The sequence below is a fragment of the Lathamus discolor genome, chromosome 9 (assembly GCF_037157495.1).
Source record: "Lathamus discolor isolate bLatDis1 chromosome 9, bLatDis1.hap1, whole genome shotgun sequence".
In the NCBI taxonomy this organism is placed as follows: Eukaryota; Metazoa; Chordata; class Aves; order Psittaciformes; family Psittacidae; genus Lathamus; species Lathamus discolor.
Window position 1 is genome coordinate 6,522,523 of NC_088892.1, and position 19,479 is coordinate 6,542,001.

The 19,479-nt window shown below is 43.8% G+C and overlaps 1 protein-coding gene across 1 annotated transcript in view; it reads right to left on the bottom strand.

Moving 5' to 3' along the window:
• TRPC5 (transient receptor potential cation channel subfamily C member 5) overlaps window positions 1-19,479 on the bottom strand; it is a 64,949-nt gene that overhangs the window by 30,530 nt on the left and 14,940 nt on the right. The window contains exons 2-3 of the mRNA XM_065689708.1: window positions 18,027-18,548; window positions 2,550-2,886 (exon numbers count right to left, since the gene is read on the bottom strand). Coding sequence (XP_065545780.1) covers window positions 2,550-2,886; window positions 18,027-18,548 — 859 coding nt within the window. The remainder of the gene's footprint in view (window positions 1-2,549; window positions 2,887-18,026; window positions 18,549-19,479) is intronic.

The following is a 19,479-nucleotide window of genomic DNA, read 5'->3' on the forward strand; positions in this document are numbered from 1 at the left end:
GCCAGTACATTTCCTCCCTGACCTAGAAATATCACACCAAAGAAGGAAGAAGTGAATTCATTCTCTGTGCTCAGTCACTGTATTGATGCTTCTTGCTGCATAAAAAGCCCACTGGGACCACTTGTGAAGAAAGGTAGGACTCGGCACGAAGAAAGGCACTGCAGCCTGGCAGTGGTCCTGACTCACCTGATGTCAGATACGGCTATGGGTTCTGTGAGGTGAATATTTGTTCCTGAGGACGTGGGCAGAGCCCATCGTCTCAACTCTGACATGCCTTCTGGTAATCGTTTCTGGCACCTGCTAACCTTCACTCTACCTCCTTGGAGCTGGTGGGGAGAGGGCCAGGTTCTGAAGTTCCTTACCTGACTGCTAGACTCACAATTCTAACTTACATGTCCTTATTGTGGAACTGTTTAAGCATTTTTGAATGCCTAAGACCTGTTAAGAGCAAATGGCAGCTAGGCTCCTTCATCATCTGTATGCTTCTGAGAACATCTATAGAGCCCCCAGATACTTTACTCAGTTTACAACATCTTCCTTGAATGAAGACCCGAAATGTGTGAAAAGAAACCAACAAAATACACCTTAGGTGCATTACCAACATAGTTACCCAAACTGCTACCCATACCTAACCACAGGAAACTGCAGTGGTCACTGAAATGCTACCTGCAACTCCAGCTTTAGGACCTGAAAGCTCAATCTGAAGAGCAGATAACGTTGAAATGAACTGCTGCAAACATCTCAATATCTATCTTATCTCTTCAGCTGCCAGCCAGCGGGTCAATGGTCAGGCAACGTCAAGGCCAACGAGGTGATTTTATTACAGCTGCCTCTAAATCTTTGCATGCGCACAAAAACATGGAATGAAATAAATCAACAGAGAGGAGCCTGTTGAAGAACTCATGCACTGTATTTATAGAGAGTTATCACTGCTGGTTACTATAGTTACAGCAATGCCGTGTGTGCCTGCTCTCTCTCTCCTTTTATTGTGGAAAATATTTCTTAAATCATAACCTTTATGCTGGTGAAACTGTTCTAATTTCTCAGTAAACAGTCCCACAATATCCCTGCTTATCCAAAACAAAGGAACTCGAAAGGAGGAGCAGACAGCTGTAAGAGGTGATTTTACAAGAGGTTTTTTAATGGATTATCCCTCAGCTAATCAATTTTGCTGAAACGTTTACCATTTCCCTCAGTTTTAACCACAAAGTTAAGGAGAAAGTGAAGAGATCACCTAAGCTCAATAGAGACATTTAACCTCCTCAGCTTATGCTGAAGTTTCTACTAACACATGTATTCAATGCCATAAATCAGTTCAATAAGATAGTGAGCCTTGAGTTACCATTTGTCAGTTGTGGTAGAGCTACGCAAGAGGCAAAGTGCCCTGGGTCACCACTGGAAGGGATTTTGTTTGCAACTCTTGTTTGCTTTTCTTGTTTTCCACCAGCATCAGTGTGGCTTTCCAGGCCACTGACCCCTGCCAGACAGTCTCAGTTCACTGGTACCCGATCTCTGGGGTTTTGCAATGAACTGACCAGGGCTGTATTGGCAGAGGCTGGAGGAGAGCTATAAGGGTATGGAAACCACTTCCAGTGAGCAGGCCTTCTGGTAACACCCCAGCTCGTAGTGGTGCTACATGTTAATGGCACAGCAAAGGAGATGTGAGCGTAATTAAAGGAGAGATCGTGCTTCTAATGGAGGTCTTAGGTTTTTTCTTGCTGTTGTGTTGAAGCTCAGTTTGAGAGGGTAAATGCTTCTTTCTCATAAAAAAACACATCCAACTTGGCTTCTCTGCTCGTCTCCCTCAGAGGCTCTATCTGCTTTCTCCTGTCCCATCTCACTACCTCACCTGTACGTCCTGCCCTCAGGAACACAGACACCTTTTCTTCACAGCTGCGGTTGCCCACTGTGACTGCAGTAAGAGCCTCGCGTTTAACCTTCTTCTAATAAATACTCTCTCCTTCCAGTGCTTATATTAGAGCAGTGGATATTGATTTAGTCGGTGTTTATTAGCACACAGGCATACGGCAGAGTGAGATTTATCTTTTCTGCCTGCCTTAGGCTATCTGGGAGTCTGGGACCCCAGGAATAATCAGGTCTGGTACCTGTGCACTGGCTCTGGGCACAGATCAGTGAGAGGGTGAAGGCAGAGTCAGCCTCGGGGCACTGCCTTCTGCCATGTATCAGCGAGCAGAACTAAGCCAGCATGAGAGGTGACACTATTTGTTACTAGCATGACCCAGAAGCTAATTCCTAACCCGTTCCTTACACAGAGCATGGGGGAAGCAAGGAGGGAGCTGTGTGTGCTGCGGTTTACTCAGGGTCATGTTTGATGGCATGTCAGATGGCAATATGAACAGCAGAAGAGCCCTAGGCCAACAGGATCTGTTGTTCCAGAAGGAGCCCAGCTGTTTTATGCAGTCACTGAAGCTGGCTGCCAAATCTCTTTACATGCTGCTGATGCTGAGATCAGGAATGAGCCTCCACGCAGTTGCCACGGGTGCGAGTGAGGAGACTGAGGCTCAAGCATGTTTGTGTTTGTGATTTACCTAGAACCCAGGGCAGGATCATCCATTCCACGATGGTGGGAGGTGGTCCCTGCATGTGAAGGTCAGTCCTGACGATGTGCTGCGACGCCAGCAGGAGCATGAAGAGGAAGGTTAGGTAAGAGCCGGTGTGGCAGATAAACTTTATAAATGGCTTTTTAATGAACAGTCCCAGCCTGCTCTTCGGTGCAATCAGATATGCCACGGATAGCACAGGGAACAGCAGTCCAATGGTGACACAGGTCAAGAGTTTTACTGCCCAGTGTTTCCGCCTCCATCCTGGAAAGCCATCATACCAGAGTGTTGCTAGTAGCTGCTGGCAGTTTGGCTGAGCAACAAACTGAGGAGAGGAAAAAAAAACCAAAGAAAGATCATTACTGACTGGTACTTTATGTGCACTCCCCCTCATGCATGTGTTAGAGCCCACACAGACCCCCATATTGAGTTTAGGGCTGCTTATGGAGTGGAAAAGCATATTTTGGAGACGGAGGGAAGAAAAGAGGGAGATTTCACTCTTATTTTTCTGCATAGGATTTAAGATTTCTTCTGGGAGCGTTTTTCTATTTGAAGCATCCTTATGTAGATCACTCGCTCACCACACAGGAAGCCTTGCGCAAAAGTGATACAACGAAAACTACTACGAGCTTTTTCTCTTCCCATGTGTTTCTCTTCCAGCACGTTTCTTCTCAGAATGTTTCAGGTCTCGACTGCCTCAAACAGATCAGTGTCAGCATCTTTAGAAAGTGACTAAAAGATGAGACAAGAGGGAAAGGGTGCAAAGCTCTGGGTGTGTGAGAGAGGGAGAGAGAATGCCTGCAGAAGTGTGTGGGGTGCAGCACGTGGTTTCATGCAAGGAGGCCAGCATGTGTGTGTGGGCCGGGGGGGGCATGAGACAGTGTGCAGTAATGTGAAGTTCAGCCAGGTGATGTCTGCTGGGAAGCAGGACAGCACGTGTGTAAACGTGCCTCGCTGTTACAGAGGAGAGCAGCTGTAAAACGGGAGAGATTAAGGAGAGACAAACAGAAATCTTTGACCAGTAAGTACCAAAAGTGACATTGAAAGTTCACTTTCACTCTACAAACCCCAGCATTCTGATGGTGATTTACTGCACCCCCGTGACTCCATATCACACATGCTCAGGTTGCAACTACTTCAGACTGCTCCAATACCTAACATCCTCTGGAAATTCGAACTCTGGTCTATGCCAGCAGACTTGGTGTTCCTGATTGTACCTGGACGGCCCCATGGTTTTCAAAATGTTTCCCATAGCTCATTAGAGATGTCTGCAAGACCAACACAGCTTTGTTTTCTTTATGCATTTGATTGCTAATCCATCTTAATGAGGTTACACTTCTGAGCTACTAAACTCAGATGTCTCACTGAGCAATCTCAACTGCTGTTTGAGGATGCTTGTTACACTTTGCTGTAATGAAACCAGAAAAACTCCTGCAGCAATATAACTACATCTCTGATAGGACACAGCTCTATCAGAAAGAACCACACTTCCGGGGGACACCATAGTTCTAACAACATTTACCAAGACACCTTTCATAGAAGATTAAACCAAGGTCAAGCAAAGGGAAAACCAAGTTGCTCAGTCTCATAAAGTCATTTGTTTCTGTAGGTAGTTTTAGATCTTGTGAATACGTTTTATATGCTACATCAGGCTGTTTACATCAGAATCAGACCATTCTGGAAGGGGTAGTTTGAATAGATGAGCTGACCCAAGTTAGTATTGAAAATAAGATCTCCAATATCTCCAATATCTGAATATCTGGCATTTACAAAGTGGGATGTTTATCTGTTATTACTATAATAAACAAGACTGCTGCATCTAACATACAAGTGACACTGTGCTCCAGAAGGCATCAGGAGACAACATCAGAAACACACATGATTTGGAACCAAGCTACACATGTGTGCAGCAGAAACTGGACAACAGTTGATGTGGTGATGAACTCCAGAAGAAACCAAGACCTGCAGGCCTGCAACGATCAGAAAATGTTATTGGAAAAGTCTGGAGACTTGGAATGAGGAAACTGGTGAAAGAAACAATTCCACAGACACTGAAAACCGTCAAGCACTGATTGTCCTTTTGTTGGCTGGGGTTTAATCTGTGATTTCAGAAGGGTCAGCGTGGGTTGTCTAAAAGCCAGAAGAAACAGAAGGTTACACTGCTATATATTCTCTTTTAAGATCCCAAGCAGGAGCTGTGCCTGGATGTGTTCTGCAGTAATTTACATGGTAATAGATGCTGCTGTTTCTCTGCGACGAGGTATAACTTTTTTTGTAAGGGGGAAAACGTGTAAACACATTTTCCCTTCATCACATGTGAGAGAAAGCTCTGAGGGGAGAATAAAACTGTTTTTCCCCTGAGTCAAAGTCAGAGTCATTTGAGAAATCAAATGACTGTGAGTTCCCCTGGTTGCTGTGCAACTTGCGAGCATCTTAAAAGCGCCTCTTCTCTGCCTAATAGCTCATTTCTAAAATCTGCTCTCTGTGTCGTATCTGATGTTAGTTCTTCAAATGGAGAGAAATTCACACATCATGAAAGTGCAGCTTTAAAGACCAGCTTGGCAAAAGGGAATGGAAACCATTAAATAGAACCCATTAAATTTTCCAATCAAGCCCATCCCAACCTCACTGAAAAAGGCCTAAGGGAAATTTAAGCATACCGCAGAAAGAAGCTCTCCCTAATGTCACAAACCATCAAATGCTGTCTTTATTAAAGGTAATGCTAAGAACTTACTAATGTGGGCTTTTACTAACATACTACTCCAACATATGTATCACAGATTTAATAGTGCACGGATAGATGAATGCATGTAAAACACAAACCCATGAAAAAGCTCAGCTTTAGGCCTTTCAGGTGGGAAGTAGCCTGAAACTGTAATAGTATCATGGAACTTTGGTTATCATTCCATAACCTCTAATTTCTTCATGAAGTTAAGGAAACTATTTCATTTCTGCTTTGTAAATAGAACTAAGATCTGGGAAAGCAAATTGACTTCTCCAGCACTACTTATGCCAAGGCCTTTCGTGAGCACTTTCCAAGTTCAATTTCAGCCCAAGTAGAGTCTCAAATACGTTTTTTCACCTTTTTTGCAAGGCTTTTCCTTTGGCATGGGTAGAAATAGTGCACGTGTATACCACAGTCCTGTGTCGTTTCACTTGAACATACCACATGTGACAGGATTTGGTATCAGTTAAAAGTTTCTGCACTGTGAAAAGGAGAGATCACGATGATTTAAAAACCTGCATATTGTCCCTGTTCTGTAGATGGTCCAGAATGGGAGGCAGATGTACTGTGCCAGAAGCTCTCTATTTGTGTAAGAACACGAGCATACAACTTGCGAACAGTGTATTTCTCCAGTACATAACAAGATGGTGTCACGGATTTTTTCCAAGGACTGCTGCATTATCAGAGCCTCCAGTCCCTATTACAAGCGGCAGCACAAGACGTTATCCCACAGACGTGATGGAGAATGTTCTGACAGCTGCGTTAATGAAAAGAAATGCTTCCAAAAGGTGGCACTTATACTCAGTTCAGCTAATGTATGAACTAAACGTTCAATGCTATGAATCCTGGGGTAGTGCTGGCGTAACATTGTCCAGGATTGTCCCTACCTGTAGACAAAGCCTGTAGATGCATTTCTGAGGGAGGTGATCCAAAGGGCAAGCTCCTCCTTTATCTTGAGCAGAACCTGTCCCAGCTGAAGCTGCAATTCACTTAATGACTAGGGGACAAAATGCAACTCAGAGTACCTTCTTGTGAGGACAATGCCACTGTGTCACTGCTCAGTTTCCTGACTTCTGAAAACAGGCTAAGTATCTCTGCCTTTCCAAGCAGTGAGATCAGCAACTTCCGTCATGGCTGAGAAGCACTTTGAGGGTAGAGGCTACTGCGAGACAAAGTCTGTTATGTTCCCTCTTTCTTCCTTCAGTTTTGCCAGGGTCTTTGTGCGACATTTGGCTTGCAGCTGGATTGTGCTATTAGAGAATTTCATTTTCAATGCTCATCAAACTCATTGTCACCTGATCCTCTACCAAGGGGAACATTTCCAAGGGAAAGCAGCCGCTGCTGGATGGAGTATCTTTTTCTTCCTATCTAATCTTTACCGATATTTTTATGTCACCTACATTCTACTTCTTGGGAATTAAATGCTTTCTGCGTGCTGTGCCATTAATATAAATATCAAGCACAGAAATTATGTTCCACCCCCCCTCCCCTTATCTATGGGGAAATCCCTTATCTCTCCCAGCCATAAGTAATTTAGGATCAGACACAGATGGGCTGAGATGTGAATGCCTCAGGGAGCAACTGAAATAGCTCCCTGATAGACATCACAGGGGCTGAGCACAGTATTTCTCTGCATTTATTCTGATTATCATGAAGGCTGCCAACAGGCTCTTCTCTTTGGAGTTTGGTGGAGCTCTTTTCTGTACTCTTGCTGCGGATGGTGATAGCAAACGCTCTTCATAGATGAATAAGCACTAATTTGTAACTGCAGAGCCCTGTGTTAATAAGCAGGACAGAGTTCTTCTATCAGTCAGCTACATCAGCTCCCAGTGAGGTTACCACTGCGAGGCAAATGTGGCATGGGAGCCATGAAATTAACTTTAGTTCCCCAGTCTGACACTCATTTCAATAGGTTAGATCTCACCCACAGCACTGAATCCCACAGCACCTAAAACGTACCCCCAAGGTTATGTGTTTGGGGGTATATTATATGCTGCTGCTTTCTACAATTAGAGCTATTTTGGCCTTGGAGAGGGAGCTTGCACGTGAACTGAACTACATTTTGCAGTCTGTGTGACAACGGGGCAACTGCAGTGTGTGATGTAGTAGCATAAGTATATATTCTAGCTGCCTCCGTAAAGCGTGTGATTTCTGTGAATCCAATTCTATCATGAAAAGGAGAAATGCCATTGCTGGTGAGCACAGCGTGGCCAGGCAGGGCTGGGAGTAGCAGGTCTATACCCCCATCCATCCCAGTTTGTGAGCAGGGGAGACATGAACAGAAGCATCTGCCCCCCCACCACCACCACCACCAATACAACTGCAGATGACTGGGGAGAACACAGCTTTTTTTACTTGATTTTTCAGCATCAGTTGGCAAGGATTTCTTTCCTCCCATGAAGTGGGGAAACTCCTCACTGCCAGTCCTACCCCAGGCTTGGGTTTATCCATCAGTGCCAGATCTTAATGTATTAACCCATAAAGCTTAGTACACAGTGTCCAACAGCCCAAAACATGCTGTAACACTTGGCACGGCACACCGTGCAATGAAGTGATCTGACTTCAGCAACCTGAAATGGCACGCAAAGAAATGAACTTCTAAAATCCATGTTCTCCTTGCACTCCCAAATCCTGCAGATGCTCCTATTAAGAACCAAGTAGCACAACATCCAGTGCAAGAGACAAACCACTCTGCCTTCATTTCCTATCAAGGACAGGACCTTCTGAGGGAAAAGGGAATTGTGGTTGTTACATCGGTTTGATGGCTCTTAAAGTAAATTCCAGTGGGCAATCCTCAAAAAGCTATGTTTCTAAATTAGCCCAAGACAGAAAGTATCTGTGGCCTAATTTGATGTGTGCTGCAGAGAGCCAGTAAGCCCTATGAGACCAGCTATTCTACATAAGAAATACCAGCCTCCTCAAGCTTGCAGTGTTGCAAACAGTGAGATGAATAAGAAAATCCTCTTTTGTAGCACATTTCTTTTTAAAGTTCAACCTTGTTAATGACTGCAAAGCTATTTGCATTCTGCTGCTGAAGTGGGAGCTGCAGAGGGTAAGCACCTAATGGATGTTCATCCTGTTAACTACTTCTGCAACAGGAAAAGAAGGAAGGAAGGAAACGAAGTTGGAGGGATGGTGGTGGAAGTTGGGGAAAAGGAACTATAACCCAACATCCTCATCAGAGATCGTAGTTTTTTCTCAGGAAAATACAGGATGAATATGCTATCAGACACCCAGCTGCTACTCAGATGCCTGTTACAACGAATGATGCAAATCCAAACGGCAGTCATTCCTGCCATTAACAAGATCACTAGCTAAGCTGGAAGAGTCCTTCAAGAAAACCAGGTGCTACCCAAATTACTCAATCCCTTTGCTGGTGAATAAAACAAACTCCAGATCCTCCACAGATGAACATATGGCCTCAAGTTATACAGAATTTTGTCTAATCTGCTCTCAAAATATTTTAAGTGCTGATGACACATGAATCTTAACTAAAGGTCTTCTCCATAACACATCTCTTGATGGTAGCAGACATGAACTCAGCTTAAGCACTAGCAATTGGAAATTCACCAGTGATGTGAATACTGACAAAAAGGAAGACCAAATAACCTCTAAACACCCGAATAACCTCTAAAACCATAGTTTTCACAAGATCATGTTGGATTGGCTTAAATATTTAAGTCCCACATAGTCCAGGACAAAGGCACCCAGGCAAATCCTGGGTATCTACCCATGGAAGAAGCAATTAACAAAGTATTTAAGCTTGAAATTAAATTCATTTCTACTCAGAGAGCTTAAACATGTGTGCAGCTATAGGTTTTACTTATGGCTGTGCAGCAGGATTTAAAAGCAGGTATAACCGTGCCACGTGCAAGGTCCTACACCTGGGTCAGAGCAATCCCAGGCACAGCTACAGGTTGGGCAGAGAAGAGATTCAGAGCGGCCCTGCAGAGAAGGACTTGGGGGTGCTGGTCGATGGGAAAATGAACATGAGCCAGCTTCAGTGTGCGCTCACAGCCCAGAAACCAACCGTATCCTGGGCTGCATCAAAAGGAGCGTGACCAGCAGGTCGAAGGAGGTGATCCTGCCCCTCTGCTCTGCTCTTGTGAGACCTCACCTGGAGCATTGTGTGCAGTTCTGGTGTCCTCAACATAAAAAGGACACGGGACTGCTGGAACAAGTCCAGAGGAGGCCACGAGGATGATCAGGGGCTGGAGCACCTCCCGTATGCAGACAGGCTGAGGAAGTTGGGGCTGTTCAGCCTGGAGAAGAGAAGGCTGCGTGGAGACCTCAGAGCAGCCTTCCAGTACCTGAAGGGGGCCTATAGGGATGCTGGGGAGGGGCTCTTCATCAGGGACTGTAGTGAAAGGACAAGGGGTAACGGGTTCAAACTTAAACAGGGGCAGTTTAGATTGGATATAAGGAGGAAGTTCTTTACTGTGAGGGTGGTGAGGCAGTGGAATGGGTTGCCCAGGGAGGCTGTGAATGCTCCATCCCTGGCAGTGTTCAAGGCCAGGTTGGACAGAGCCTTGGGTGCCATGGTTTAGTGTGAGGTGTCCCTGCCCATGGCAGGGGGGTTGGAACTGGGTGATCTTAAGGTCCTTTCCAACCCAAACTATTCTATGATCCTAAGATTCTAAATTCTTCACTGAAGAAAGGCAGGCTGGTGAAGAGAGGCCATCCCCCGTTAGCAAACTCCCCACTAGAACACAGCCCAACTGGGTCAGACCCTGAGCAAGAGTCCAGACATAAGCCAACCTTTCCTGCGTTTATTTTAGCAGACAGGAGACTACCCCTGACAAATAAATCCCTGCAGGATGTATTTCAGCAAACATTCCAGGATCTGGTTCTGTTGTGAAGATCAGGTTGCAATAGACCGGTTTCCAAAGGCAGAGTGCTGCAGTACAAGCGAGTGCTGGATATGAGTGAGAGTCAGCTAATTCAGAACACACTACCTGGTTTCCAAGAGCTGAACAGGGGATATCAGACACATCCTATAGGAGCACTGAAAAAACACTCTTGAGAGACAAAACCTTGAAGTTTCCTAAATCTTTCTGCAGGCCGCACTTCAAGAGTTATAGATCTTGCGACTGAATATGGGAGCTCTCATAGGCTTTAGCTGAAGTGGAGGAGGTATTGACTTAAGTAAAAGGCTGGCTTTATTCTCCCTAGTGGATGTCTGACATTTACATTAAATGAGTGATAAGTAAAGCAAACAGGGGAATATAAAAAGTCATTCACAAGTGTTTTAAACGCAGACCTACTTTATCCTGTTAGTGTTAATAAAAAGTCCTAAAAATATTTTACATTTGCTTCCTTTCTGACTTGAGCAATATCTGTGCTGAAGCTATTTAATTGCGTTTTGTCTTTCTACCTTACCTTCTCCTGAATGAGTAAATCTAATCCAATATCCAGGGAAGAACAGACCAGCATACAATAAACATTTCTCTCATTCCTGGGAATCTCTAAAGGCTACCTCTGCTCTGAGCAATATCACTGGTGTACGGCGAGGAGGACACATGCTTTACTGAAGGGTGTTTACTCAGCAGCCAGCTGGGGTTTGCACAGAAAGAATAAGAACACAAAACCTGCAGTCGCAGCTTCTAAATGCCACGCTGCACAAGATCTCAGTTTGGGGAGTTGTGATTAACCCATCTATCCATCTCACTTTTCTTGGAGTGAAGAAATACGTGTTCTCAGTCATGAGACACCTAAATGGCCCGTCTGGATGATGATGAATCTGATGTATACATAAGAGGTGTAAGGGGAGTGGAATCTCAGTTCTTTATAGAAAGAATTTCCTAATGCTTTTCTCTAAGCAACAGAAATAAAGCTGAAATTCACAGAAACCAGATAAATAACAATGTCCACTTCTATATCCAAAAGGCAGAATCCATAGCAGCATTTTTTCCATAGAGTTTATTATTTCAGGGTATAATTCAAAGTGAAGTATGAAATAACATGATGTACTCTGCTAACATAAAGCTGACTCTAAAAGACACTCTAGACCTTCAGATGTAGAAAGACTCTTGGCTTATACAAGGTGTCACTTCTCCTTTCCAGTTTCTGTTGTGCAGAGCAAGCCAATCAATCATGTCCTGTACTTCAACTTTGGCTTCCCAGGCCTTGCCTCTTGCTCGCAAGAAGACTGATGGGACACATGAAGTTAAGGGAACTGGCAAACCCACTGAATCATTCTTGAATGCTCCTTAAACAGTGTCAATCCCTTTAGCTCTCAACATATTTCCTGTCTTTGACAATGAGATCATTTAAGTCAGAGGCACAAGGCTCCAAAAATGACTTTGAGAATGATCCAGGCATTTACTGCCTGCTACACATTACACTAACAGCAGCAGAGCCCTTGTCCTTGACTGACATACTGATCTTATGTTGTTTTCTCATATTTGTGCACAGCAAGATTAGTCAGAGATGATTTTGCTGTCAAAAGACAGTCTTCTGCACTTCTGTGACAACTGCAATATATGGCTAACCTTCATCAAGTCTGAACATTTTGGTGTTACGTGAATAATATACCAAATAATACTGTTTCCTCAAATAAGTATACAAGTCCACTTTGTCAAACTGATGAACCATCATTCTCTGTGTATTTCTTCTTATTCTTCTTCAAAGTCTGGAGACAATACAGGAACCCATAGAGCAGGGGCTCCAAGAGATGCACCACTCACCCTGCTACCCCACCAGCCATTGGCAGGAAGGACTGTTTTTAAGGGTGCAAGTACAGATACGGCTCTTCACTGGCCACCCAAGGTCCTGCTGCTGAGACTGTTGGTAACAGCTCAGATGGTACCACATACATGGAAGATTTTGTAAGGTGGTCACCTGCCTGTTGGGATTGAGATTGAGGAAAGCCAGTTCATTTAGCAGTTTCATTTAGCATAGGCCACTGATCATGCACCAGAAGGTAACTTTGCTGCCTACAATAATGAATGAAGGGATGCTGTTGGAAAATGGAAGATGACATTTGGACATTCAGTGCTTTTGAAATCCCTAAACTTAAATTCTTGTTTGGGGTGAAAGACACATCTGGACATAGTGTAACCACACCATCCTCACCATCTACTGCCCTAAGGGATACAGATGTTCCAGGTGATTAGAAACTAAGAAAGCTTCCACAAGGATCGGCTTTGCTTCTCTCATGTCATCTAATAAAGATCTTCTCCTGACATGGTATGACTTCATTCTAAAACCCTGAAAGTGAAAGCCTGTTTATTAACCTCCTGAGTTGTGCAGGCTCACAAAACAGCTATTTATTGTGCCTTTAAAGAGCATAATACAAATATGCAGCCCTGTATCATTACACCTCCAGGCAGTGTGGCATAAAAACAGACAAAACCACAGGAGAATAACTTAGCATTGCCTGCAAGCAAAGAAAGACTTGTGGCTTTCCATCAGGATACCTGAATGACTTTCAGAACAGGCAAGCAAGGTGCAGTGGATGAGCTTTGATTTTCACAGGCCTCACACTTCATTTTTCATGCGTTTCTGATATTTTTAAAAGCTCTTTTTATACAGTAACTAAAGTGCCCTTAGAAATTTGCCAGGTTTATGCATACTCCCTGGTGAATGATGCCGTGCTTCTAACTGCAGCCACACAGATGATGAAAGTCAAGACACGGCTGAGAAAGATGTGGCATGGCAGGAATGATTATTCATTCATTTGCTCTAGCACTGTATCTCAGGAGGTACTTGTCTATGTAAATGTCTTGGAAAAAGAGAACTAGAACTTTTGAAGGCTCATCCTGGAAACAGAGAAGAGCACTGGTTTTAAATTAGAAAAGCTAACAATTATACTTCTTTCCTGTCACTGATTAGAGTGAGTAAGAGGGACTACAGTCAAGGTTTCTCTGAGGGAACTTCATGCACTTTGTTGGTCTAAGGATCTATATTGCTAAGCAAGATAGTTACAGGTAAAATATGGGTTTTTTCTGAGCGCTTTGCATTGTGTGTTTCTTGCAGACCTACGAACTAAACCTGCACAGCCATTTGCAACTACCAGTACCGGAAAAATGCAAAGCACTAAAACCCCACTACTGTGATGTTTCACTTCATCTTGAAGATGTGAATGACCTGTGAAGGAGGGCAGGAAAGCAGAATAGGCTGAACGTATATCGCTTTTCTTGAGGCTTAGCAGAATGTCATATACAAGGAGAAACCTGCCCCGTTAGACCTGAGTCGCTGCTACAGTATGGTTGCCTTACATCGTTTTGGCAATGTGAAAAAACCTTAAAGAACATTAAAATGGTACTTGCAGTCTGGCTATGCTCCAATTCTCTAACACAGCGATGGTACACTGTACGTACAACTGTGCTTTACATGACAGGCAAGACCCGGAGAGCTGACTTTTCCCCACCTTTTCTTAGAAATGCAAACAAATTAACAAATGCAGAGCTAATGTGGTGCCACAACAGCAAAGCAGAGACTGATCCTCAACAGCTGAGCTGTGCCTTTTTGTATTAAGTTTTCAGCATCTTTCTCCTTCCAAAATTAGCCGTGAATAAAAGAATTTGATAAGTAATAATACGAAGAGAAATGCCGTATACTGCAGAGCATTTCTGAAAAGCCTACTTGTTTCTTAGGCTGTGAATTGCTGTGATCCTATTAAAACAATTTCTTTCAAAAGCGGATTGAGCAAACCGACGTGTCCATGCTGCATCTAACTCATCCCATTTCCCAGCGTACTACAGCTGCCCTCAGTTTTTGTGACTGCCATCTAAGAGCGATCACAACTATCAGGCCCTTCCTATCTTCTAAAGAAATTATCGGGTCCTTTTCTAATTTGAAGCTGAGAACACAGTCATTCTACACTTAAGATGAGATGGAGAGGGAGCTTGTGAACACTGCACAGCATGGTTTTAACATTTACCACCGTAAAACACACTACAAAGCTACCTTAGGGCACATTTTAATCTTGCCTGTATAATTGAAATCTTTCCTTCTCTGTAAACAGTAATTTACCTTCTAGGACATAGGGGCTTATTAAAAACAAACATGAAAAGCAAGAAATCTTTTCTCCATTGTTCAGGCCCTCCTCCAAAGGAAAATTATTTCTTCCTTATGAGTGACGCTTTATAAAACACTTAACACATGTAATGTTTGGGAGTAATCCAACCTTGTACCTCCCAGGCTTTCCTATTGAAAAAAGGAAAAGAATGGGAGATTTTTCTACCCCTGTAAAGATTAAACCCACATCTGCATCATGAGGCAGAAAGGCACTGGTGGGATTTACCTGGGGACACAGACTGAGGTGGAGCCTCTGTGGAGCTTGTATTTCTCTGGAGATAGGATTGAAGTGAACTGGTTCCCTTTGCTAATGCAGCCCTCATCCAGGTTGCCCACTGTGAAGACTGAGGCACTCAGGCCAGATCAAAAGATGAAGTTGTGTGTATCATGTTTAGTGGATTCAGTGCAGAGAACAGGGATTTGAGTCTGTGGTGGGGCTGATTGCTAACTGTTCGCTAAAACTCACGGCACAAGATTATGCTTTTCTCCAAGAGATGCAGCTAATTCAGCAGTGGAATTCCAAAATGCCTCAGCAAGGTAAGTGTCTAATCTCCATCAGGATTCAGGCACTTAACCACCTTATACTCTGTTTAAAATCTTATTGCCTACCTACCTGCGTATTTAAGCAGCCTAACTAGCTTTAAAAAAGCTTTCCTCCACGGGCCCAGTTTGGAACAAGAGCTACCCATTGATATTGAGCTTTTCCCATCAGGATTTTATTCAGTCCTGTATGTTCATTGCTGGAGATCATCAACCTGCACTAGAAATGTAAATGCTGTTACTTTTCTGTACCTGGATCAGACCAGTACCTACTCTTCAGCACAGAAGTGCAATGGGGGAAAACCAAACACGCAGTGGGTTCATCTGGAACGCCTGGGAGAGAAGAGCACTCAATAACGTGGCTTGTGAAGAGTACTCTTGAATTCCCACATCACTTAGGCTGGTACAAAGAAATAATAACTTTCAGATCTATTACCTTCCCAAAACACACAGTAGAGCCCCTCCATCCAAAGGCAACGATCTCTTTACCAATCCTTCCTAACAACTTCTCTAGACAGATGTTGAACATCTCTGCCTGATTAAGCTGAAATGGAACAATTTCACATTGGGTGGGAAATTTTGAGGCTTATTTCTCTCAAAACAAAAAAAGCTGCAGGGAATTTGGCTAGCAATTAATGTAAAATCAATGGGAGATTACACATTCCTTATGCTGAATATAAAGAATTAACAACTGAGGTAACAAGTTTCACAGACACAGAAAGTAACCAAGGTCCACTTGGGATTTTCATCTTAGGCTGCTAAAGATTTGACTTGTGACTTTGTCAACTTTAAGACATGAAAAGCTTCTCCATCCAATCCAATCCCATTTAACGTGAAGACATAAAAAGCTTCAGTGGAACAAGATGATCTACTTTTAAAAATCCTGCTGTTTCTCTCTGCAGAACTGTCTTTCATGGAACCAAACTTGCTTCTATTTTCCTCCCCATCCCCACAAAATCTCTCTCAGTTTGATACACTTCAATCATGACTAAAAGGCCTTTCTTGGTGTCTCCCTGACAAACGCTCCTACTCGCTTTATCCAGAAGCTGGCAATGACATTTGCATCTTGCTTGGTGTTTTGCATTGGACTAAATATCATGATAAAAGAACAACTGCAATATTTTGTTGCATACAACGCCATGCTGCAGGCTGCACCAGGTGTGTGGGAATAAGTAGGTAGGATGATGGGGTTCGGTAGTGCTGGTTTACCAAACTCATTCATTCTGTCCCAGCCCACCAGTGTTCCACCTGGAAACAGAACTGTCTTTAGCTGGCAACACAGAACAGATTTGCTATCACTTCTATGCTGGAACTGTCATGAATATGTCACAAAACATGGAATTTGTCCATATGCTTGGAATTCAGTCAACTATGCCTGAAAAAAAAAGAGATTAAAACTGTTAAGCAAGGAAAGATTAACAATTTGTTACTTAAAATAAAAGAGCTTCAGGACTGTTGAGTACTACATTTCAAATAGTGAGCTGCTCCAGACCTGCAGTTTCTTAACGTGAACACAAGGTAAGGGTAGCCACAGATTTATGCTTGGATGTCAACAGCGAGCTTGAACTGCGACAAGACATCGAAATCAGCAGTGATCTACACAGAGCAGAGCCAATGGTATCCTGGCTGCTGACGGATGTGTGTGCATGCAGCATCTGTGGTTATCAGGCCAGTAAATAAAACAGAAGTAGAGTTTCTGGCCCTTCTTAAATTCAAGGAACATTTGATCTGATTTACTGTATTACCCTTTTCCAGACTAACTCTTCACTACTTGTTTGTGGCCCTAAAGCACTTATGGTGTCACCTCACTGTCAGCTAGAGTGAAAAACACAAGCTGACATGAATCCAAGTGAGCCTTGCTGACACTGCACTGGAGTTGCCCAGTAAGAGCAGTAAGTGACCAGTGTAAGATCCCAGAAACCTTGAGACTTCATCTCCAGCTTGTTGCATCAAGGGGCTGGTACTCAGGAGGCATAACAGGCCAAAGAAGAAAGGAAAATCTGCATCTTTCCCTTCTTGATTATTGTACCTGGATGTCAGAAGCAGCCATTAAGGGAGGCGGAATGCATCATATCAGGCTGTCCTCACCTGGATCAGTGCACAAAACAAAGCATCAAATGTGGGGAAGGAAGTGAAAAGAGGAATGTAGCAGGCTTTTCTGCCACTCCTGTCACTCTCTGGACACTGAAGAAAGTAATAGACACAGCAATTCACTCCTTAACTAAGCAAGCTAAATTCCTCCTTCAGATAACCTGGAACATCACTGCCAACAAATATGTATCATCTACTAAATGGTACTAAATGTCCACCTTTGGAAAGAGAAAGAAAATCCAGAGCCAACTAATGAAACTGTTGCAGGCATTCTCCTTGGGTTCATGGCCTTTATTGAATCAGCTTATAAATCTCTGGATTTGCAGGGCTTCTGAAAGACTCTGTGCCCTTTAGCTGAAGAATGTGTTTCCTTTCTGGTTCTACAGGCAGGGGTTTAAATTTCTGGGAATTGCTTCTCAGTTCCTAAATCGCAGAGGAATCCAAGAGCAAGAATAAACCTGAGGTGTCCCAGGTGTGAAGAAGTATTTGCATGTCCTGATCCACCTCCTAGCATCACACAAGCATTCTGACCTATGGCAACATGGAGACCTGGGACCGTGAGAGTGCTCCTGATCCCCCCTGCTCTTTGCTGCTGCTGTTGTTTCTCTGGCCCTTCTGAGTTAGTGTTGAATGGGTGCTAGGAAGCGTTTGGTGGTTGGAGGAAGTGATTTGTATATTGTATTGTTTCCTGGAGTCAAGACACCTTGGTTCCTGTGTAAAAGCAGCTACTGGGAAAAGCTTTTGGAGCAAATAAACCTGGAAATCTTTGAAGGCTGTTCTTTGCAGGGTGTTGGGTTACAATGACATGGGGTTAAAGTACCTGAAACAGAAAGTGTCGGTGCTGCAGAAGCCCTAACCCACTGCAGCAAGTCCCAGTCCTGTTGCCCTCAACTGTCACCAGATTCACGTCTGTCACCAGGGTGCACTGAACCTCCTGGTTTGCAACTAACTCATTTGCACAGGGCTCTCCGCTCAATCCAAACTCATCCTGCTGTCAACCCTGAAAGAATCCGTGGAGACTGGAGATATGAATTATTTTACCCAACACATGAAGCCTTCACACACCTTCACATTGAGATGACTCTTACCTCTTTCTGGTGATACTTTATTGCTACCTTTAGCTTTGCTAAATCATGACATTTTTGGGGATCCAGCTCTTCGCTTTGATCATCTCTGTGATTGAGAATGATCTCCAATTCTCGGGAACTCCGCGCTTGATCCAAAAGGTCCTTAGCAAAACGCTTGCACTGCTGTGAAAGCTCTTCATATTCAGCCTTGAACTCATTTTCCACTTTGCTGAGCTCCTTGAGCTCCCAGCCCAGTCGGAAAGCTGTCAAGATGGGGTCCTCACTTGATAAGGCAATCAATGAAGGGCTGGCTAAGGCTTTGTAGATGTTCAGCCTTGATCTGGAATGCCTCAGGCTGTCCACCTCTGAACTGGAGACACATTCCACACAGTTGCATCTGATCTGGTGTGGGCGTGGAATTGTTACCCGTCTTTGGACAAGCAGTTTGATGATTTCATAGTTGTTGGTGTGAGCCGCCAGCATTATTGGGGTGATGTCTGGAGTGAATTCCGAAAACTGGGTGTCCATCATCAAGGTTGGAACCTATGCAAAGGGATAAACCACAGTCATATTTCATGTGGAACAGCAGAAATCAGATGACCCTCCTTCATGCTTTTGAAGTGATGCCGTAACAAAACAGAGCTTTTACAACACCCTCTGTTCTTTAAATCCTGTTGTATCCGTGCACACTCACACCTCTCCTATTCTGGCAAAACCGTGTTCCCCCAGATCATGCCTGTCTGCCTCCTGAGCAGGAACCTGTGACGATTCAGCTCCCAGCCTGGTGTAAAAGGCAGTCACATCCCCACCTGAATGTTTTCTACCTGTTCTGAAATGGGTGTTGGCTCACATACCAAAAGGTGGAATTTTGTACGGAAAAAGAAAGGCAAAAGACCCAGGTGATTACACAAAAAGAAAGTCTAGAAAAATAGTGAACACTGACTAGGCTTCAATAACTGTAATTATTTGCGTTATATATCTGCACTGGCATGCCAAGGACGTGCTTGCAGATGGCCTTGCACAAACCAAACCAAACACTGACCGGCAGTTGAGCAAAGCTCTTCCTCACCTTTTGCCCACTGTTTTTATGTGAACATACCTTTCCGTGGCAGGATACATTACATAACTGCCCTTAGAATAGAGCTGGTGGTTTGGGTTTTTTTTTAATGGGTTTGAAAAAATCTAAATGTAAAATTAATGAGCCATAGTCCACTACAAATAAGACACTCCAGGGTGTGCATTATTCAGCTACTGTTGCACTTCTCAAAAGATGAGCTTAATGCACACCCTGTTGTGACTTATTACTATATGCAGAGTGCAAAATTAGACCAAAATGCTCTTACATCCGAAGCACGCAGTGTGTTTCCATTTGCAGCAGAGGCAGCTCTCTTTGTTGTGTGTTAATCATTACTCAAGCATACTGTACTCCGTGTGCCCACCGCTCCTGCCCTGGCGGTTGGCATCCTGCTGCTCA